This window comes from Halichoeres trimaculatus, unplaced genomic scaffold, assembly GCF_033239565.1.
Source record: "Halichoeres trimaculatus isolate MK-OKI-2021-1 unplaced genomic scaffold, fHalTri1.1 fHalTri1_scaffold_15, whole genome shotgun sequence".
In the NCBI taxonomy this organism is placed as follows: domain Eukaryota; kingdom Metazoa; phylum Chordata; class Actinopteri; order Labriformes; family Labridae; genus Halichoeres; species Halichoeres trimaculatus.
Window position 1 is genome coordinate 15,689,943 of NW_027437193.1, and position 23,314 is coordinate 15,713,256.

Here is a 23,314-nt window from a genome sequence, read left to right on the forward strand (position 1 = left end):
ATAAGCCTAAATCCTCACCGTAAACCAGTGTTTCTGTCATTATAGTTAGCACAGCAACATTCCAGTTTTAAAGATCCAGATTCTGCTTTGAAGACTCCTGCACATCTAATTCCATCTAATTTTATGAAACCAATTTCTTCAAGAAACTTTTAAAGAGGAACAGCTAGATTTCCTCTCATGTTGGGACATTTAGAATCTCAACAGATAAATGTGCTGTCCCTCAATTTAATGAAAATAAACATTACTCTTTGTACAAGGATAAAGAAACAAGATTGACGTTTGCTACTATTTCTTTCTGGGACCAGGACGTTTTTATGACAACAGAACATCCAATTCATGCCATGTTGAAGTAAGTGTTTCATCACATTGGATGCGCTTCTTTAACCGGATGAAATACCCCTGTGTTGCACTGTGCAGTTTCAGCATTGTATTTTATTAAAGCTTAGCCAAATATTCATCTTGCTATCATCCAATATGAGTATCCTAAATTTGTTCATGTACTGCATCATAAATGACACAATACCAGGGAGGGACGGCAGGTCCTGGCAGGTGAGTACAAGTTTTGTTGCCGTCTATATTTTCTCTGAGGTTTGATGTTAAAATGTATGGTACCATTAGGTTCTAAAAAGCAGAACCAAAATGTAGTGCTTTATCAAATCCACAAGTCTCAGAAATTTAGAAAAGCACAATCTGGTTTTTACACAAGTAATTTATTGTTTTTCATTTTTTTGAGAAGTTTGTTTTTGATAGATTTCCTAAGGAGTAAGACATCGGTACTGAGGCCTCACCAGCTGATCTCCACTTGTAGATACCAGCTAAAAATCTTTTTATCGTTGGGAAGAGATTTCTAATATGAGTATGTACTAACCTGTGCAGGAGACATTACAGCATAACCTCTCCAGCTGAAATCTGGGAACTCTTCAGGGTTATAACCAAAACGCACAGGTCTGGCATTTGGAGTGGTGCCATCCTCAACCTCATACTTCAGTTGGTGGAGAGAGGGGAAGTAGTAGTTTGGTGCTGGGCTGACAGGGTGAGTACAAATAAAATTAAAACTTTGATACATATATGATACATATATAGCACTCATGAGGCTTAGTCATGTTTAAAACTTTCTCCCGACCTCAGGTTATGATCACATTAAAGACCGCTGGTTCTTACTTGGTGCATTTAAGGCCGACTACATTCTTGCGACACAGACACTGTCCTGACATCTCCTCACACGCAACGTCAAAAGCACCTCCTACATCACACTCACAACCTGTGAGAAAGAGAAAGTCCTGACAGGTTAAAAAAAATCCCTCTTCAAGCCAATAAAAAGAGTGATATCAGGAAGTTCTGTCAAACTTTGACAGAAGCTTTGGCGAGGAAGTTGTCTTACCTTGACAGCCAAGATACTTCTTTTTCTGCAGCAGGAAGTATCCGTCCTTACAGGTGTCACAAGTGTGTCCACATGCATTTGGCTTACAGTGGCACTTTCCACTTTTCTAGACAAGCAGGAGAGTACGAGGAGAATATAAACAGCTTAAACACTGTTTTTCCACAAAGTCTGTCAAATCTCTCTCATATCTGATGTGTAGATGTGTAGCGTTGTGTGTCGACTGAGGAAGTAATGAAATACTCACCTGTTCACACTCGCCAACACCACTCAGGGTCCCTTTCAGATCACACTGACACTCTGGTATGAGACGGGGCAGAAAGAGGGAGGAAAGGTTATGAAAATACAAAGGGGGATCTACAGTGAATAGACCCTGATTACAGGATTTTGTCACTTTCATGGGTGAACACACAGCAGCACAGAAACCCACAATCTTCTGAGATCTGCACATCAAAGGTCCAGAGATTTACTGGCACGGCTTCCTTTCAACCCGGTGAAAAAAACACATCCCCTTAATGTCCGGCCACAGTCAACCAGAGGCATTCTTAGGATATTGAAAGCTCTTTTTTCTCTCGTCTTGTGTCTTCGGGCAGTGTGGTTGTGACAACATTCTTGCTACAGAGCAGAACTGTAACATAAGACAGGTTTCTGGACAAAGCCTGAAGCTGTTCGCTCACCGCCTGGATAATGGAGCCTCCTTATTATTCTCATATTAAGAACTTTCAGGGGATTAAGGGAGATTTATTTTTGACGGGACAAATACCAAGTTATGTGGAATTGTTTTAATGTTCAACGGGCTACTTATTAATGCAACGTCACAGTGTGAAACCTCACAGCTTGACATGTAGCTCAGCACTCAGAGCAGGAATTTGCCTGTTTTTTTTGTTTTCTTCTTCAGGTCCATTTGAGATCCTGATGTGTTGACAGGAGTATGTTGACATATCCTCTGGGAGAGAGGGGCCAAGACCCATATCAGTGCCTTGTCAGACTGCTACTGATGATTTAATACAGTGGGGTCAGCGATCAGAAGTAATGCTCATAAAGAAGAAAACGAGACATGAGCATTTAAGAGCCGAGAGGAGGTCAGCCGAATACATTTCTTGTCATATAAAAGTAGTTATAGCTTCCAGTTTAGATTTACAGTCTCTTACCTGTACACCCACGAGTGTTGTCTGGAGCCAGATTCCAGTAGAGAGGTTTGCACCTGTCACACAGGGTTCCCTCTACATGTGGCCGGCAGCGGCAGGAGCCCTGAAACAACACATGAGGAATGTAAGGATTGGACCAGTGGCTGCAAGTGAAAAATTGCAAATTATTCAAGTAAAATCAGCCAAAAGATGTCCCATACTTTACAACAGTGACTGATTTTTTTGAATGTCTGGAAATCTTGGAATATGTTACGAAACAGAGCTCTGAGAGGACCTTCCAAAAACTCATTGTTTTTTTGTTTTTTTCAAATCGGAAGGAAGTCTCTTTTCCTCGATTCTAATTGCTCTTACATTTGACAGGAAAAACACTTCCTTTTAAAAGTAGCTGTTTGAAGTTTTGGAAACACAGTGGTGCAATCAGTGAGAAAACTGAAGCCACTTCTGCTCAAAAGGCTAGCAGAGACTTGGGCTACTGTAGGCAAATTGTTATTAGGATTGACATACCATTTGAGGATCAGCGAACTCAGTTCCTGCAGGGTTACACGCACTGATGGGGGCTAGACACACAACAAAAACACACAGCCAAAAAATATTGTCATTAAAACAGACAGTCATTTTCAGAGGTTGACTATTGTTTTAAATGCACAGCACATCAACCTTTTAAATTAAGCTTTTTAGCAGGAAAACCGTCAACACATTATGACATTATGTTTTTAAACAAAGTGCATGACTGGTTCCATGTTGAAGGTAGAGTCTGCAGGATTTTCCTAAAAAATAAAAATGTCAACTTTTACAGGAATCATCCTGCTCAACCATCTGGGCGTCTATACTTGTGTGTCAGTGTCTGTGTTTGCCTTAAACTGTCTCCTCAGCCTGTATGTTGATGTTTTGGTTGTATTGGGAAGTTTCTGGGCAAGCGTGGATACATCAGCCAATCACACAAAGTCACAGCACCCGGGCCCTGTTCTACGAAGCAAGTTCAGCCTAGCGAGATAGCCTTGGAGCTACCTCGCTGAACTGAGCGCGGTAGCCGGCGGTCTCACTACACGGTTTGACGACGCTGGTTATCAACCTCATAAGTGGATCCAGCTAGGCAATGAGTGCGTGCACGCATATAAGGCGGAGCCCGCTGCATCTGACCAATCGCGAACATGGAGCAGTCTGGAGCGTCAGAGCAGGCTGGAGAGAGAAGGACCGCATACTTCACACAGGAGGAGCAGGAGGTGATCATGAGGAAGTATGACGGGCTGAAACATGTAATTAACGTTAAAAGCAGCACCGTCGCCGCTGCTAAAGCACGGAAGGAGTGCTGGCAGAAAATTGCTGACAGTCTAAATGCGTAAGTGTAGTGCAGAAAAAATCTTTTGTGCCATTATCATCCTGAAATAGCACTGTTCACCATGCACTTTTACTGTAACATGCAACATACTTCTTAGATGAATTTAGTCATTTGCTTATTCCTAGCGTGTTTAGCCCACTTGAGCCCTACATGAATTCCTGTCACAATTTTAATACGGGCGATAAAATATTGTCATGGAACAGAAGTGTTGGCATTGAAGATCTTATTACGTTAATGAGAGTTCTTCATTCCTTTTAACTACCTGTAGAAAGTGTCATGTACTACCAACCCCTCCCTGGAAAACCGGTACCTTTCATAAAGGTGGTCATACGAAAAAGAGAGTGGGTCGGGCTCCAATGTCCACGGAACCTCTAAGAACGGACAAGCCATTTTTTCGTGAGGGCTCATTGGTCAGTGGGCGGGGTTTTATAGTCCGCGAGTTCAATCTGGAACCTAACCTGCCCCAGAGCAGGTTAGCTGTTCAGCGTACGTTGCCATGGAGACTTGCCTCGCTGAGGAGTGATCCCGTGTCGTAGAACAGGGAATCCGGAACCTATCCTCAAAGCTACCTCGCTAGGCAGTAATCCTGCTTCGTAGAACAGGGCCTTGGTCTGCAAGTGACTTTGTGTGTTGATTGGCGAGTGAATGTAACACAGTGAAACAAAAACACTACCAGTTAGAAGTTACCTGAGCATTGGGGGAACCTGAGTCCAGAGGCACAGCGGTCACACTGTTGACCCACCACACCTGGGAGACACAGACACTGACCAGACAGCTGGTTGCACACATTCCCGTAAGAGCCTTCCTGTGAACACTGGCAAGCTGAAAAACACAGAAGTAATTATAATTTAATTTTTGACATAAAAAAAAAATATCTGAAGGGTTTCTTAGTGTCTCCTGTTTTCTGTCCAAAAATCTGCCTCCCCAGTGGTCTATTCTTGGGAGTATAATTCCCTAAAAGGAAGAAGTTCATATATATCTCGTGTTACAGCTCTCTGTGACATGCTCTAAATAAACCCAAGAGGATGACAATAACAGGTTTTACAGGGTACCATGGGAGAATAAGCATGTTTGCTCTAAACAGTCATGAGAAGAGACATTTTTTCCCTCATATCCCATGAACTCATTAGACACTAAACTCACTCACCAGCACAGTCTGGGTATCCATAGTAGCCTGGCGCACATTCATCACACTTCTGTCCTGTATAGTTGGGAAGGCACACACACTGGCCACTGGGACTGCACACGTTGTCGGAGGCACCAGAGCCATCACAGAGACACACTGAAGGAAGAGGAAGACTTTTTATTATATTTACTCCTTATTTCTAACTAGCATCAAACCACTACAGGTTTTATCACTATGACTCTCTGGTTAGTCTTTTTGATTTACTTATAGTCACATTTTATATTAAAATTGTGGATGAAAGTACACAAATTTCCTATTTGTTATACAGCTTGCCCTAGAAAAAAACTACCTGGTTGTGCTTTTCAGTCTGTGGGGCTGTAATGCTTATTGTCGTGCTCTTTCTTACTCACTCTGGCAGTTCGGGAAAGAGTGGAATCCTGGTCGGCATCGGTCGCATCCCTCCCCCTCCACGCCCTGACGGCACAGGCAGCGTCCTGACGTGTCACACACCTCTCGCACTGTCCCTCTGTAGTCACATCTACACGCTGCACCCAAGAAATGTTTATCACAACAACAAAAGTAAACCACTTAAATCCTTAGTAAGACAGAATCAAATGAGTAAACCTGTTGAACCCTGAAACCTGCTTAAACATGAGGCTGAGCTCTTTCTTTGGACCAAAACAAGGAATGACCAATACTTTCTCCAGCTGGTCTTTTTTCTTGTATTGTGGCACACAGTGGTACGGCTCCCCATGTGAAGACATCTTGCCAAGCCTCGCCTGGTATTGGTATGCGAATAGACTTGGCACTTTGACAGAATAGTCACCAGAGAGACCGCCATCGTTTTCTTTACTGTTAACCATTAAATCTGCTTTTAAAAGGCTGTTCACAAAACTCCTTTTCGGTCAGCTCACAGGATGAGAGATGTGCTCTCCAGACATGCTAAAGAAAGGTCATTGTTTGCTTTCATAATCTGACAAATGATAAGACAGATACAGCTCAGGGCTCAAGGGCTTTGTTTGAGTATAAATACCATATTAATAATAATAAATGCTTTCCCAGTTCGAAGGAAACCAGAGTTTAGAACAGGGGCCACAGCTAATAATAGACTGGTTAGTTCTCACTGAACAGTCCCAACTATCACGAAGGAGCACTTGTACTCAAATCCCCACTGACATACATGATAAGACATTTGGGGTTTAAATATAAAGATCAGCTGCCACAAAGCAGCTTTCTGAAAACACTTAAGTCTTTGGATAATTCTTCTGGACCAAACTACAACATCCTGCTAGCTCTGTTTTCTTCAGACCTACAAAGATAACCTGACCTTTAACCTGTCTGATACACATCAGGCCTTTCTATACTAAAGCCTGCCTCCTTTTCCAAGCATCAAACCAAAAACAACTCAGTTGTGCAATAAAGCTCTTTTTAACAACCCGTGTGTCCCTTCAGGAAATGTGACTCAGAGAAAAAGAGTCAAGGACCTGCCTTTTAAAGAAACTCTCAGAAAGAATATAACTTGATTGTTTTTAGATACAGTACATGTATATAAAAAGAATGAGTTAAAGCAGTTAGCATAGCATTGGTGTGTTAAAACTTTAATCGTAGCACATTATATCACACTTACGCTGACATCTTGGTGAGCCGAAATAACCCGGAGGGCATGTGGGTACTAAAGAGAAGGAAGGAAGACAGAATGGAGACTTGACAATGTAATTTAATTTAAAATGATTGTTTAAATTCATCTGTAGAGAAAAACTTTGACGTAAGAGACTGCCAAACTTTATCATGCAAACTTACCCACAATAGGTCCTGCGGGGGATTTGGTGGTCGTCTGATATACTGGATATGCTGTTTGCAAAGGAGAGACACGAAATTAAGACCCCAACTGATTGGAAACAGTCAGAAAGTGTCACCTTTATTTATGCACAATTGCTTTTGCAACAGACCACAATGCAATTTGAGGCAACTTGATCAGATTATTGCAAAAGGTTAGATGAGACATTAAATGCTGCTCTCACAGCAAATGTAGCTAAAACCTGCAGTAAATCCAACCTTGACTTCAGTTTTCATACAGTTGAATAAATAAGGCATAGTATATCAATGAGGCAGCTTTAGAGGTGTTTGCAGGCAGGGGCGCGGCCAGACCATTTTTCACTCATAGGATCACTTAAGGCACTGCTTTGTGCAGGTGGGGCACAAAGTATCTGTGCACATATACTGCTCTGAATAGCATTTTGAAAGCATTTCAGTTTTCACATATATCTGCTCCAGTTTAAACATTTCCACTTCGTATCATTAAATATTACATTATCACGTTACTTCATTATATTTCTGCACAAATGTTTCCTTGAGATTACTTGTATTTTTACATTTGACTTCCTTTTTATTCTACACTCTTAATTTTTAAATGTTAACCATTTTTATACTAATGTTAACTGTTGTACCGTGGGCCCTTGAGCATTGATGTCTTTTGGTTTTCTATGTTTGTTTCGTAAAGCAACACAACAAAAAGGCTATACATAAATGTTTTCTCCTTCATTCTTTCAGGGCCAAAAAAGTCCAACAGTAGTTATGGTTTGGACTTTGATTTTGCCTCTGACAAAACACGCAACCAACAAGATGTTAGTGGTGGTCAGATTTTATCAGAGCCATTTTTCCTCTGATAACCTCAACACTGGTCTCCACTATCAGGTCAGTTTTTGTACCTTTGGACGGCAGAAATCAAGCTATTAACCCCTTTTTTCAGTTTTTATGCTAGGCTGAAAATAAGCTAAGTCCAAGGCTACTGACTGCAATTCTGTGTCATTATCATTTTAAAAACAAGAGCATCAATCATTCCACTGACCATTAACAAGAAAGCAAACATGTATGTTTCCCAAATATCAAACAGCCCTTCTAGTTATCGCTGGCTTGAATTCCTGAGCTCCAGACATCAGTCTAATAACTGTGACATGTTTAGACCAGTGTAGTGTGTTGGTGTTAACAACTTAAAGATGAGAAACTCAGTCTTATTAATAACACTAAGTCATTAATCTATCTGTTGCTCATAAAATCTTAAACTCAGACAGGTATTTTCATGAATCAGTCCACAGTCAATGTCAGGTTACATGACATGAGAATAACACACCTGGGGCAGATAACCTATTTATTTCTGTTTGTGTATAATGACTGACAACTACCTGTGCTATCATTTAAAACTGAGTAATCCTTAAATGATTCAACAGGTACAATCAAAGGTTCACTGAAGAAGATATTTAGCTGAATTAATGTCATCCTTGCACAAACAAGTGGCTGTAGGTCAGACTTTCCTGACCAAACAGAGAAGTTAAAGGTCCCATATTATGCAAAAATCACTTTGTTAAGTCTTTTAGTGAAATTTGTGGGTCTTTGGCTTTCCTCCCAGCCCACAAAATGTGATATTTAATGACAAAACCTGTACTTAGTAGTGCTTGTGGATGTAAAATCTTGACCTAAAACAAGCTGTTTGGAGTTGGGGGATTTGCTGACATCAGCAATTCCCTTTTTGACCAATCAGGAGCAAGTCTGACCTGATTGGTCCACCAGAGCAGATACCCCGAACCTCCTCCCCACCTACTCCAAAGAGAATGCCAAAGTTGAAAAGCCATCACTGCTTTGTTTTTGGCCGTAAACAGACACATAGTTCCATGCACAAGCTTCCCATAGCGGGAAGCGGTAGTACATGCTGTGTGCTGTGGAGCAGATGTAAGATCTTTTCCTCAGTGTCCCCCCTGTCTCTGTGTTAGCTTCAGAATGCTAACTTTATCTGTGGTTAGCCTGTTGTTTTAGCCTGTAATGTTATGGGAAATGAGCTTTGCTGTTTTCTAAACATTGTGCACTCGGAGCTCGTGGCGCCACTCTCAGTGACGCGGAAGAGCGGGGCGGTATCAGCGGAGGGCCTGGAAACAATGCTGCTGTGCTTGATTAATTGGCTCTTTGGACCAAAACATGTTACTAACATTTCATGAAGACATCAATAATCCATATTAACCTGCGGAAAAGGAGCATAATATGGGACCTTTAAACAAGAATCAGGTCGGTTAAAAAATGTTAAAAAGCTGACCAATGATAAGACAAGTGACCCCTGAGTGTAGGGAAAACAGAATTAAACCGCACAGGGTAACTGTCTTTTCACATCCACTTTAATCCACCCACCCACCAGTTAGATAAAGTCTGCATCCATTAAGAAAGACAAAACTCACGGATGCATTGTGGGTAGTAATAGTGTCCATCAGCACAGCGATCGCAGTTTTCACCAGCCAATTGGGGCTTGCAGATACACCTCCCAGATCCCATTTCACAACCAGCTGTTGTCCTTTCATCACACCTGCAGGCTGAGGTGGCACAGGTATTCAGTTTTATACACAGGCAAATAAGCACGCATACCAACAGATTCAGACAAAGGGAGTTTATACTTTATAAACATAGAAACAAAGCAGAAGTAATAAATCTGAAAGTATAGAAAGCTTACAACCTTACACCATCTCAATACAGTGACCCCAAAGCAAACAATGATTACTCAACCTCATTGTCTCTTGTTCTGTTGCAACAAACGTCTTCCTCTGCCAAGCCGATTTAACTGAGATGGTGGATCTTGTGGTTTACTTCTTTTAAATCTCTAATTCCAGGACTTTCTCAAGTCTAAACAAAACTGGCAGCTGTTTACACACCCAGGAACAGTCCCAGACCATTAAATTAATGTAAACAGAAGCTGAGCCCAGCTGAGCAATAATACAAGCGCTGGTGCCAGGGCTGTTTGTGCAGTGGTGCCATCTAAGTCTGTCTGACACAAGAGAGCCATGCCTGTGCAACATGTTCTGGCTTCACTTGTTTATCATAAATTCTGTTAGTACATTGAGATGATATTCTGTTTCCAAAGTTGGTGAGAGCATTATTCTGGAAATTTGACAGACTGAAGGTTCTACTTTACATCTAAATGTTTGCAGTAGTGTTGCACAGATTTCTAAATACTTGAGCCTTATGGGACATTTTAAATTTTTTATTTCACAGACAAATCAATACGGTTCGCAGAACTTCCACACCATGAAGAGGAAAACTTAATCTATATCTTATCAAACAGAAACACAAAGAACAATGATACAAAGTTTAAAATGTGGCATTATTATGTTAAAGCTACTGTAAGGAACTTTCAATCTGTGTCCCTTTTGGTGACCCCATAAACAAAGATATATCTTACCTATACCTATATCTTTGTCTGATTTTTTTTCTTTATATCAATAATAAAAAATATCGCACTGCTAATCAGGAGAGGGTGACATTGCAAAACTAGCTAATCCCAATTTTTCTATGACAATACCACAATCTTACTTTTATCCCCACTCTCTTTCATGTTTATCTTTTAAGATTGTTTTGCAAACAACTGACCAGTGTTTCTTAAAAATCAGGTCTCGTTAATAAAAAAGAAAGGCTGCTTAGGCCTTTCTTAGCACCTTTCAGAGCAGATTTATTTTGAGTGTGATTAAGCCAACTCACGCCAAGTACAGCTGACATTACACAAGAAAGTTGGCATGATGAAGACCTCAAGTGTTCTCAGTATCAAAGACTTTTTGTTTCAATAAAACATAAACATTTGTTTGAAAGTGTAAACAACATGACACTCAGTGCACTCCTGATAAATCTAAATTATACCCTTACCAAGCTGGCCTATTTACTTAATTTTATTAATGTGCTGGCACTATGTAACTATCCCAGTTAATCCCACTAATCATAAAACACTGAGCTCTGCATCAGAGCACCAGGTCTGTGCATTAAAAACAACACCAACATGCATTTATGTGTTGGCGATGAATCCAATGTGCTCGTACACAATCTATTTGAATTTGTAGATAGGATGATTAAGGATGATTTTATATCATCCTAACCCACACCAATACTGTGAAACATTTTTGCGTAAAAAAATGCATCTTTTAGCATGCTGTTTATCCCTCCCTCTGACGCCTGCCCCCAAGGCTGGAGTTTCAGGTTTCAACAGTTCTGATATGGTAATAATCTTTCTTGTTGCTGATGATCTTGTTCGCCATTTCTGATAATATAGACACAGCTGATTTTATTGAAGTCTGACTCATGAGTAGCTCAAAACTCCTCACACAAGCTTTGAAGAAAAGCAAAAAAGAGCAAATAGAAGTTTCAACTCACGAATGCACCCAGTGTGTGACTCAGGGGGAACTCCATAAGGTCTGTAGAAACCCTCAACACACTTTTCACAGTTTACTCCAGCAGTGTTGTGCTAAAACACGAATAAGACAATGTTAGAGCCATAATCCTGCATAATTAAACATGGATCCTTAAATAATATATGTTATCAAATGAAATACAATCTAATGTTATGAATGCATTTCAGGACACAATATTTGCTCTTGTTTGTCAGTGTAGCTTTTCAGGACACATCAATAAAGCATTTATCGAATCAAAGAAAGAAATACAAAGTTTACTGCTGTACTCCTCAAAAACATGTCGGTGGGTTAAATAATACAGTTTTAAACTCTCCACATAGGACTCAATAAAATATGCACTGACAGCCGACATGGAATTTGTCTTTCTTCTTTATACCCCTCGCCTCCCCTGCAATCACACACACATTCAGGCTTAGGAATTAGTTTAGACTTGAAATGCATTTCATACCTGGCAGTTGATGCACACTCCTCCTCCGTCGTACCTGCCGAAGGTGTCTAAACTTGCTCCCCTCCTTTCCACCTCTGGGTCGTAATAACAGTCAAAGGCATGGGAGAAACACTGGCAGGCTAGAAAGGAAACCCCCGAGACACACACACACACACACAATTTATGCCATATGTCAGCAAATCACCTCCCAAGTCTATATTTAAGTACCTTAAGCTACTAATTCTCCAAAAGGATTCTGGTTGTTGAGCATTAAGAGAAACTATAAAACCTAAACTAAACAAGAGGGCACATCCTCTTCCTGTAAACCACCCTGTCTCTCATTAACGTCCATGAAGGGTGAGGGTACATCACCCCTGCATGAGTGCACTGATTGGATTACAAGTCTTCCTCATCTTTTCCCTCTTTGCTTTTGTGGCTGCTTCAAGGTCATGTTTCATAAGGGGGGAATTCTGTCAACAGTCCAAAGCAATTAGATTCCAGCTGACACGGGCTCTGCTGGCTGGCTGGATGGCTTGCCGATAAGCTGGCATGGGGAACTATCTGGTGAGCTCCTGTGGGCATGGCTAGCTAGCTGGATAACCAGTGAAGTAGATGGCCAAGGTGACGAAAAGCAGTTATCTTGATGCTAGCTGTGCACTAAGCTGTTCATCACACATACCATATGAGGAATGTCCTCTCAGCTCTTCACTCAGGCTCTCTACAACACCATATCAGGGCATCAACAACAGGGTTTGAATATCAGAGGCAAGAGGACACTTCAGCCCTCTCTGGGGGATGTAATTCAAAGGGCCAACAACGTGGGGAGAACCACACTTTGGTTTTGTTTACACATTGATGAAACCCACTGAACATGTGCACTTACGCTGACACTCATTGGGGCTGTCAACAGTCGCGGCACGCCATGGCTTCTGGTTAAAACCGGGGCAGCAGCGGTCACATGACTCTCCACAGGTGTTGTGTTGACACTCACACTGGAGTCTGTGGACAACAGAGTAGACATATGGATGCAGTAATGTTTCAGTTCCTGTCTGAAAGACAAAATCACACTTTTTTGAATTTGCAACAATTGAGTTTCTAACCAGTTGGGGACTGCAGAACATGAAGGCATGTTAACGTCTCATTTGTTTATCTGTTTATAAAAAGTCTGTTGTTTTATCCAGCAAAAAGAAAGAGAAACATGCTTTTATTTGGAGCTATCTTTCAACTGATCTAAAACCTTTCTCCTGATGAGAGATTACACACTGCAGCACTTTGTAAAAATGGTAAACACACTGAAAGTCTTACTGAAAGCTCTGCTTTGGCCTCCTTGGATTCTTTAGCTGCAAGCTAGCTGAACATTTTCTTTGTGATATATTTAAGGAAATGTTCAGGAAACAGATTCTTGTAGTGTTTGGAAACAACATTAACAAAAGTAGAAAAAAGTTCAAGTTTTTTCTGGGATTCAGCCACACAGAATATAGCATCAATAGGTTAAAGCAAAATGTTTCATAGGTACTTTTACAGGTACTGACTGAATACCATCTATAGTACCCAGAACCAATCACGCAAAACCAAATTGTACCATGTTTCTGAATGCATCCTTGTGACTGTAGGACAGTGGAAGAATAGGTGATTCTCCCTGCCCAACGTGAACACAGCATTGCAAGTTTATATATTGAGAAATACATTGAAAAACTTTGAGATTTTATCATTAAACAAATTAGTATTTATTTATACATCAACACACACAAAAGAACTAAAAATTGGAACCACTGGGTACCGATACCAATTGCCAGGTACCGGGCATCAGTACCGTATTGTTTCTATGTGAAAGGTTCCCATCCTTATACATCAATCTTCTGTTTTACCACATATTACTATTGTCACAGTCACTCATCGGAGCAACCAAAGAAACCTATGACTAGAGCTGAAACGATTCCTCGGACGATTCGAGGTACTCGATTACAAAAATTACTCTAGTAATTTTCTCCGCCTCGAGGAATCGTTTGATTTTAAAAAAGATCAAAGAGTGGTATTTCAAATAGAGCTGAGGCCATATTAAGAGAGTTTTCAGACCCATCAAGCTACCTCTTATACAAAATAGCAACTAGCAACAAATCCAGCTTCTTTTCTGGAGTTTGGAGACTAATGGGTCATTCTACGAAACCGGTACCATTTGGGTCCGCAACATTTGATGAGATGTACAAGACATAAAAAATGTGTCAAAGTGTGTTTATAAATTTTGGAGCTACCAAAGCAAGTGCTCTTATTGACATGCTGTATCAGAAAATTCTATTTCTTAAAGAGAAAAAATTTCATTTGAAAAATAACTGCTCTTTAACTAAACAAAAATGTATTTTATCCGATTACTCGATTAATAGATGGGATTTTCAGTAGAATACTCGAATATTAAAATATTCGATAGCTGCAGCCCTACCTATGACCCTGATTCTAATTTTTCAACATGAGATTGATCTCTTTTCTCAGAAACCATTCAGTATAACTACAACCACTAGATGTGCCATTATCTTTGTGGTTTATCTCTGGGGTTGTAGCTTCATTCCTTCAGGATGAACTCATATGAGTACACTGTTATTCACAGATCTCTGATTTTCTGCCATGTTAATCAATAAACAAATGAAACATTATGTGGCTGAAGTTGAACTTCAAGGTTAATGTTTGTGATAATTACAGGGACTGGTTTCAAGTTGTACTAACAGGTGTTGAAAAATGGTTCAAGCACAGACAAGTAACATAGCTTTAAACGAAGGCTGTAACCAACCTGTTGGGGTTATCCTGATCACGTCCTCCTCCACACACCTGAGCATGGCCATGACAAACACACCGTCCACCTACGCTGATGTCTTTAATACTGTAGTAATACTGTCAATGAAAAAATGCATTTTAGAGCCAGGGCGCTTTGATAACTATGGTGGTGTTATCAGCAACAGTAAGTCGGGAGCAGGATAAATCATAGTCCAAGAAGTCAATCCACACGAGACTTTGTCTGGAATCAGAAGTGAGTCATGTACTATTACAAATAGAAACTCAAACCATGATCCTGGATGAGCCAAGGCTGGTTTTATGGTGTGAATCAGTGCATTATAAAAAGATAAGATAAGGGTGAACAGCCGACATCACAAACCTCAACTTGCCAAATGAAGAGTTATTAAGTTGTCTGAGAAAGCATTCCTGGAATCACCTCTTCAAAAGAAAACTTTGTATTAGTTGTCCTGTGTACTGAGCTTTTTTACAAGATGAAAAAATCAACTACTTAAATAAAAAGTAGTAACTAACAAATATTCTTCAGATGTAAGCAAAGGTACCACTTTATACACCTGTGTGAGCTGTCTAGCCCTCTACCAAGTTTCTTTATCAGCTGCATCCTCATGAGGATTGGACATACAGCTCTGACATTTGACTTAACATAGAAAAATGTGTGAGCAGGTCAGCTAAAAGTTAGCAGGAGGGATGGTGCTGAGCTGTAAATTCAGTTCACCCAAATGGAAAACAGGAGTCTGCCAGCATGACACCTGTATGTGAGGTTGACCAGTTTGTGCCTCACCCTGCGGGTGACGGTGGGATCTCTCTGGGCCTTGGAGATCAGGTGACCCAGCAGAGTGCTGGTGCGGAGGAAGCGCAGGCGGATGTTGGTAGCTTTTGTGAAGTCTCTTAGTACCGGGGAGTAGGTGAAGTTTTTGGATCCTGGCCGGCCATTGACCAGGGACACAACAATCTGGAGAACAACAATTAATTTTACAAAAATGTTTTTTTGTTTTTTGTTTTTTGTTTTTTGCGTACAGCACAGCAAGTTCTGTTTATTTTTCTGACAGAGCTGCAGTAATGCCTTACCTCTCCATTTTCCAAAGGAACGATCCGTGAGTACTCCGTTGTGCAGAGCTGGTCATCATCATTGAGTACTCGAATATTGGGCTGCTTTCCAAACTTTTCAATACACTCACGCTTTAAATCTGCAAAAAAAAAAAAAAAAAAAGGAATTTGGAGCGTCTTTAATCTACAACCCCATTCTTTCTTTCTTTTTTTTCATTTAGAAAAAAATGATTCATCCTCATGTAGAGAAAGTACATCAAGTGTGCAATACAAAAGAGAAAAAAATGTCCTTGGCTGTGTTTGTGTAAGAGGAAAAAAGCCTTGAAAAGTGGTCCTGAATAAAAATGAACTTGGCTCAAGTCAAAACAATGGAGAGAGATGAGATTTTGAGTCTGATGATTCAGAGTTGTGTCAGCTGGCAAACTGTGTGCACAGGTCCCTCCTGGGTATTAAACATCATTGATGGCCTTTGCCAAATCAGCAGCTTAGAAGGTTTTATAACTGCAGGTATTGCTGGGATTGTAAAATGTTGCAAAATGATCATTACAGAAGGCAATAAATTTGGTGAATGTCATAATTTCTACCTTCAGACTGTAATTATTCCCAAAACATAAATGTCTGGAAACTATTTTGGCATTCTTCCTATCTTAAATTGGTGAATTGGTTCAGATTAAACATGTGCTAATAAGCACTTTTTAATTCACATCAACAATGAATATTGTTTACAGCAGACAGTGCGACTTGTCATAGCAGGAAAGACATTTCTTTGATTAGTAGGAATAGTAATAATAATGGCTGCTTTCCATTCAGCAGTGCCAGCTCAGGAGCATAACACATCTCTGGCATGGCTGAGTAAGACAATGTTTATGTCATTTATTTCATCCTGCAAAGCTATTTTTATCAAGCACATTTTCTTAAATCATTTTATGCTGTAGCATATAATGAGCCAGTGTACTGAACTTACAAAGGCCAATTTTCAAACAAAGTATGATTTAAAAATAATTCATTTAATCTGATAATCACCCATATCTTTGTTTTGTGATTGACTAGGATTTCATCATTTAGCGCTTGGTGTCTTTGCAACTAAAAATAAGCTTCTCGATAAACACAGAGTTACTTAAAAATAACACTTGGGAAATTCACTCAGAATAAAAAAATACCACACAGCAAAATCACATGAGAACTTACGTGCAAAATATTGCCAGGGGGTGAAGGTTCTTCCGTTGTCTACAGAGCGTTCCAGCACCCAGAGGTCAGGACGAGGTGAATTAGCAAACTTGATGAGGACGTACGCCACGTGGAAGAGCTGCAGAGAAATGGAGAACAGAAATGGCTAAACTTAGGATGTTTTTGGGACATATGAAGGGGATGAGGGGGCTTTCAGAGCCACCCAGGCGTTTTAGTGATTTTCACACTGAGCGAACCATCTCATCCTGATCATATTCAACAGCTGAGTATAATTTGCTGCAGAAAGCAAACCCACATAATGTCCAAGTAGCTCAGCATTAGCATCCCCATGACAAAAATGTCAGCAGTGTGTGAATCCTATAAACTAGAGAGCAAAAAACCACCCATCAGCCACTTGTATTATACAATATGATCATTTTGTGAGGTGGTAGCAAAGCACACATCACAAAACACATCTAAAAACTGAAAGAGCTGCGGGGTGCAATCACTAAAGCAACATGGGGAAAGACTGCTGCACCAGAGACACTCCTTTCACTTTTTCCTTCTTACTCTACTTTTAAAGGAAGGATAAATATCTTTAAGGCAAAAGAGAAGCCTAAAAGACGACATAATGGTGGATGAAGTGATCACTCTGAACAACCAGCTCGTCTCTGTGGTAGAGAATGCAGGGTTTGCTGTCCTTTAGAGCTTTTGCATCAACTGAACATCCTGCTGTTTGAACCTGTAAGGGAACTGTACAGCAAAGTTTGTGGCAACATAAAAAGTGACTGCTGCGACTGCTGTTAGTTTTATGAAAGACTCATTAAGCTCTGACCAGTGGCGATTTTAGGGAGTGGCCTGGGGTGGCCGGTGCCACCCCTGAAAACTCATTGGCCACCCCTTTGGCCACCCCTGATCTGATAGGTAGTTGGCCAAGTTCTTCAACACAAGAAACAAGAGAAATACTGTCAATCAATGGTGATGGCTGACTGACTGATCAAGAGTCAGTTTTACACTTTTAACTACCACAATATGGTCAGACTGAGGCTGCAGAGAGCTGATTTCTGATCAGCGGAGGTTTTTCCAGTGACCAGGCAGGTCTGGGATCAGTAGAGCCTCGAGATGAGCACGCTACATCTCCGTGTCACCCGCAGCTCCGGCTAAACAGGACAGAGACAACATTTATTGTAACTTGATAAAAACAGATTCAGACAATTGAGAGGTATGGTAATTTACAGTGTTGGGCAGCAGCGTCAAATAGCATGGTTAGTAGTTTAACTACACTACCACGTCGTTGTTTACAAAAAGAAAGAACGTCTCAATAGCTTTGCTGATTTTTTGGTCATGTAGCGCAGTAGCGAACGCAAAAGTTACATTAATATTTTAAAATCATTCATATTGATGTGCTTGAAGCGGAGCTTTCTCCTGCAGTCTCATCTCACACTTGTGAGGATCAGACTGCGACGCCATCTCCAAACGCTGCTATGTCTGTGTCAACCAATAGAAGCGGAGGGACTGGTGATGTCGCCACTCAACAATCCCTGCCTGCGACTTCACTGCATACACACACACACGCCCGCTTCAGTTCACTGAGAGATGGCAGAAAAGGAAGGAGAAAAAAAAAAATGGGGAAAAGTAATGTGTTCAGATGCCTACTGTGCCAACCCAAGGGGAAGTTTCGGTGTCCCATCATGGCCACCAAATGTCCTGGATACACCACTGGCTCTGACGTTTGCTTAATTCATTCCTCCTTTTTAAGTTTAGGCATGCAGTCCTGCACAGAGCATTTTTGTTCGGACTCATACAGCCGAGCATTAAGGCCGTAGAGGAGATATTGAAAACACTGTGAATTAAAAAGTCAACAACCCAAATTAAAACAGCAAGTAGCTCTATTTTCTAAAGAAGTACAAGTAACGCTTTAAGACTCTGTAAAAGCAAATACTCAATATTAAAAGTAGGGCTGTCATTTTAACGCGTTAATTAGCTTAATTAATTACACCGTTATAAAAATTTATGCAGATTAATCTGGATCCCAAACCCGCGGGGCCTTCAAAGACGCACTTATTTTTAAATGTCTGGCATTTACAAACCGTGTGTCCAACTTGGAAAAAGAGGTGTTCTCGTCAGATTCTCAAATTTCTGACGGTCCCTGAATGTATCACACGTGACGTCAGCAACATGCTTTAAACCGCAGGGAGGGAAGCAAGAGTGATCTGTGACTGCCATCCACATCGCGTTTATTCACACATCTTTTTGAAAATCTGCAGAAAATCAACCGTTTGCTCTAGCTCAATTCTGTAAAAAAACAAATAATTCTACACTCTTTAATGCATTAAACAAGCCCTGAATGATCGATATATATCCTGTATTTAAATCTAAAGAATTCTTTGAAAATTTGCTTCCATCTTCCTGGTGTCATGTTTCAGCTTGGGGCTCCTCTGCATTAATGAGCAACAGTTTGTGTGTTCAGAGCATGTTAAACTGAGAATACTTCACTTTTCTTTGATCCAAGACTTGAATTACGTGAATAACATAGTTCCTCAGTTTTTAGCCTTTAGCTTTGGTTCTCCTGACCTCATAGAAGTATAGAAGTTCATATTGCAGTGAAAATCGAGTCAACATTGAATAAAAATGTGACAGAAGCAAAAACCGTCCTAAAACTCAAATCAGCTTATCTTAGGTGCAGGAATGCGTAGATTTTGTAAAGATAGAACCATAAAACTTTTTTCATGTGTTCCTTATGCATCAGGGTACCTAAAAATGTGTTGTATACATTCCCAACTTATTTTTAAATGTTTTTTTAGTGTCTTTTTATGTCATTTTAATGTCCTGGAATTCAAATTCTTTATTTTGGGACCTTAAGCAGATATGAGATTAAAATGCGATTAATTAGATTAATTAATTACAAATCCTGTAATTAATTAGATTAATTTTTTTAATCGCCTGACAGCACGAAGCAAAAGACAAACTGGGATCAGGGGCCAAAAAAAACTGATCAGGATACTCCTATTATGGGGCAAAGGTCAAAGGATAAGACAGGAACTTTGGTTACTCACTTCACAGACTATAAGCTGAGTTTGGGCATGGGATTTGACCCCTAAGCTGGACTGTTACAAAAAAAAGTAGCTTGTCATAGTTTTGTTCACTATTCTCTATCAACTACAGCTCTGTCAAAAATCCTATTTTTGTTGTCACATCCTTGTAAAAGACTAGCTCAGAAATAAAGACTTTACTGGGAATTTACCCACTGGACTGAATCCAGGTCTAGACTTCCTGTAGTGTGTTTCTATTCTTGCAGCTTGACTTCTGTGAGGCCAATCAGCAAAATGCAAACAATTCACCATCATTTATCTGCACAGAGTCAATAAAAGCAGTGCAGGTGCAGCTGAGTTAGTGAAAAGACATCAGCGAAGCCCACATCAGCGTGTCTGTTCTCAGAAGTCTCTATCTGCAGCTTCCATCAGGATATACAGTCCATACAAGGGCAGAAAGGGATGCCTGTGATTGTTTCTGCCAACACTGAGCTTTCTGTCAGAGTCGCGACGCTCAGAGCACTGTGCGTTTCCGCCAGAGATCAACAACATCCTCATCAAGGCCTGAAAGCGGGTGACTTCATGTTGATTGAACATTGTACAATGGAGAGGTAATTCGTGATAGTCAAAGCTCTCTTTGTTGTGGTTTGGCACGGCCTTGGTGTGGCTTGGAATTTAAACCCTGAGACACCAAGTTGCACATGACACTCGCAGTGTCAATAAAAGGCCTCACCTCTGCCTGAACACCACACCCCTGTGAGGTTTTCATGAGGCTACAGCCCTCCTGTGCTGACATGTATTCAGAGGAAATGCTGAAGAACAGCAACAGGATACAGCAAGCATTTTGTTAAACATACTCCACATTCTTTCAGGACTGAAGTGATATATAAAACTTTACCTAAAATACAGTCTGCTTTATAAAACAACTCTATAGACTTTCTTCTTCTCTTTGACAGGGATGAAGGCAAGCCCGCACTCGTCTAGCATCCCTCAGCACCTTGATGAAAACCCCTGCAGGCAACTGAAACAGTCAGGTTGCTATCTCTCTGTGCATGAGGCAGGGAGCTAAGCTAACACTCAAATCAAAGCAAAGAAAAACATAAGTGAAGGCCCAGGGGTGGAGTCATTGAGGGTGTCAAAAAGGATCCACTTCTAACGTGATGGATTTCTCTCCTAAACCCAGAAAAACTAATGGCCCCAACTTGAATTAATTCTGACACTGACAGATGGTGAGAAAGGTCAGAGGTCAGCGGGGGCTTGTTCAAACTTGATCTCTGTAAAATGTCAAAAACTGCTAAAACAACAACAAAAACTTCAAGTACAGTCCTGTAATCATGGTTAGGAACAACAATCTGCTTGTTAATAAAATGACTTAAAACAACTCTTCTGGGGTGTGTCTTAAAATTAATCAGAGCCCACTTCCACCCACATGCAACAGGATGTGCAAAAAAAGACAAACGGTGCACGCCAAGCGAGCAAACAAGCTGTGGGCCGTCATCCTGCTAAAAAAAGATCTGCCTGCCTTCCATCAATAATCCGTTTCTGCTGAGGACCAGGAGGAAGTTTAGTTCACACGGACTGCAGTGACGTTCAGGGAGGGCCAGGGGAAGGGAGAGAAAGGAGTGAGATGAGGTGGGGGTAGAGTGGGTAGAAAGGGTAGGGGTGGTTAGAGACATGCTGGCTGGCATGCAGACCCATCTCAGATTCCAAACATAGCGTCACATTCCCCTTCCCTCCTAATGCCCTCCACGCAAGAGCATGCCGCTGCTTTCAGGAACCTGTCATTGACGGTGATGCTCCGTGAAAATCTTCCTTACACTGGTCACAGTGACAGATGAAGATGATGACTACAAAGGCTTCTCCCATTTCCCACTAATTATCTTTTTTTTAAGTAAGCTCTAAATAGCTCTACTTTAGGTAGAATATGACAAAATAGGTCTACCCTGAGGATTGATTAGACATTAGAAAGACAAGAAAACAATAAGATGTCTTATATTCACTTAAATGACCTGGCCTTGTTACATTATTATGTCCTCTCCTTAAATTAAGGTTTAACAATTATACCATTTCAAGACTGGATAACAAGTTTTAATTGGCTACAGAATTTGGTTAAGCATACAGCAGGTGCTTAGAGTGGAGGGGCAAGACGACTATCCCACAACAAGAAAAGCAGCAGCTTCAGGTGGCAGAGGTTTTTTAACCCCAGGACAGTCTGTTACTGCAAATTGGTTTATTCAGATCAGGGGTCACCAAATTTTTTCCTGTCAGGGCCAAACAACTTTTCTCTTCTCTGATGGGGGGGCCAGGGTCAGTTTGTAAAAAAAAAGTGTGACGATCACAAAGGTGTCCAAAGGTCAATGTTTATTGTTTCCCAGAAAGCCACATATAACCAAATACTAATAACCCTTTCTGGGATCTGGCAGGAAAAAAATCAGAAAATAAATTTTTACACTGTTAATGAAAAAAATAATAACTAAGTAACCCTTTCCAGGTTTTTCACAGAAAAATGACCATGAAATATAAACTGTCTTGTAGACACCACTGTTTGCAGCTCTCTCTCATTACCCTCACTGTGAAAACCAGAAAGCAAGCAACCTAGGGAAACCAAGCTAAGTGATACAACACCTACAAGCACAATACATTTCACTACCAGTATGGTTGTATAACGGGATTTTTCTTTTTTTAAGGGAGGGGTTTCAGATAGTGCACAAACTGCAGAAGGGTGGAATAGAAAGTTACATTCTATGCATGTGTATGTCTCTATCATGTGGCCAGACTGAAAAAAAAAACATAATTTGTCTCTGGTATTGCACTGCAAAAACTGAAATCTTATCAAGAATTTTTGTCTTTTTTTAAGTGAAAATTGTCTTATTATACTCGATATGAGCCACTTTCAACTCATCAATCCAGAAAAATGTCTTGTTTCAAGTTATCAGAGTACAAAAATGAGGTTTTAATTGCTTGTAACCAGTAAAAAAATCTGCCAATGGAACAAGAAAAAATTGCTTGAAAATTTCCTTGAGACTAGAACAATGTCTTAATACAAGTAACTTTTCTCTTGTTACATTGGCAGATTTTTTTTACTGGTTACGAGCAATTCAGACCTCATTTTTGTCCTTAAATAACTTTAAACAAGACATTTTTCTGGATTGGTCATGTGAATTTGGCTCATATTGAGTCTAAAAAGGAATTTTCTACTGAAAATAAGACAAAAACACTTGATAAGATTTCAGCTTTTGCAGTGTGTTCAGAGGGCCGGCAAAATGTGGAGGCAGGCCATATCTGGCCCCTGAGCCATAGTTTGGGGACCACTGATTTAGATGAACAATACTGATGATGCCCTGAGTCTTGGTGATTCCTTTACCAGAATTTCATGTTTTAACAACATGAACTGCATTTTGCTCTGGTGAAATGAAGCCAAACTTTGGACTTTTTCAAACTTTCAGACATCCTTACACATCTCACCACCACAATTCAAATCAGTGTAGATCAATATCAATAACTGGTGGAAGTTTGTGCACCAGTTCCTGATTCAAATAAAAAGATTCAGTGTTCCACTGTAGGACACACAAGACTAGTGAGATTCATTCATTCATTTTCCGAACCGCTCATTCTGTTCAGGGTTGCGGGTGGCTGGAGCCTATCCCAGCT

At 40.5% G+C, this 23,314-nt stretch overlaps 1 protein-coding gene across 1 annotated transcript in view; it reads right to left on the minus strand.

Annotated features, from left to right (window-relative positions):
• Positions 1–23,314, minus strand: part of LOC141804502 (laminin subunit alpha-3-like) — a 63,907-nt gene that overhangs the window by 28,269 nt on the left and 12,324 nt on the right. The window contains exons 3-21 of the mRNA XM_074688962.1: positions 16,653–16,770; positions 15,486–15,604; positions 15,199–15,369; positions 14,416–14,516; positions 12,517–12,632; positions 11,655–11,773; positions 11,169–11,259; positions 9,215–9,346; positions 6,792–6,842; positions 6,619–6,663; positions 5,402–5,536; positions 5,013–5,147; positions 4,553–4,687; positions 3,031–3,083; positions 2,530–2,629; positions 1,626–1,678; positions 1,382–1,487; positions 1,162–1,261; positions 869–1,025 (exon numbers count right to left, since the gene is read on the minus strand). Of these exons, the coding sequence (XP_074545063.1) occupies positions 869–1,025; positions 1,162–1,261; positions 1,382–1,487; positions 1,626–1,678; positions 2,530–2,629; positions 3,031–3,083; positions 4,553–4,687; positions 5,013–5,147; positions 5,402–5,536; positions 6,619–6,663; positions 6,792–6,842; positions 9,215–9,346; positions 11,169–11,259; positions 11,655–11,773; positions 12,517–12,632; positions 14,416–14,516; positions 15,199–15,369; positions 15,486–15,604; positions 16,653–16,770 (2,037 nt within the window). The remainder of the gene's footprint in view (positions 1–868; positions 1,026–1,161; positions 1,262–1,381; positions 1,488–1,625; positions 1,679–2,529; positions 2,630–3,030; positions 3,084–4,552; positions 4,688–5,012; positions 5,148–5,401; positions 5,537–6,618; positions 6,664–6,791; positions 6,843–9,214; positions 9,347–11,168; positions 11,260–11,654; positions 11,774–12,516; positions 12,633–14,415; positions 14,517–15,198; positions 15,370–15,485; positions 15,605–16,652; positions 16,771–23,314) is intronic.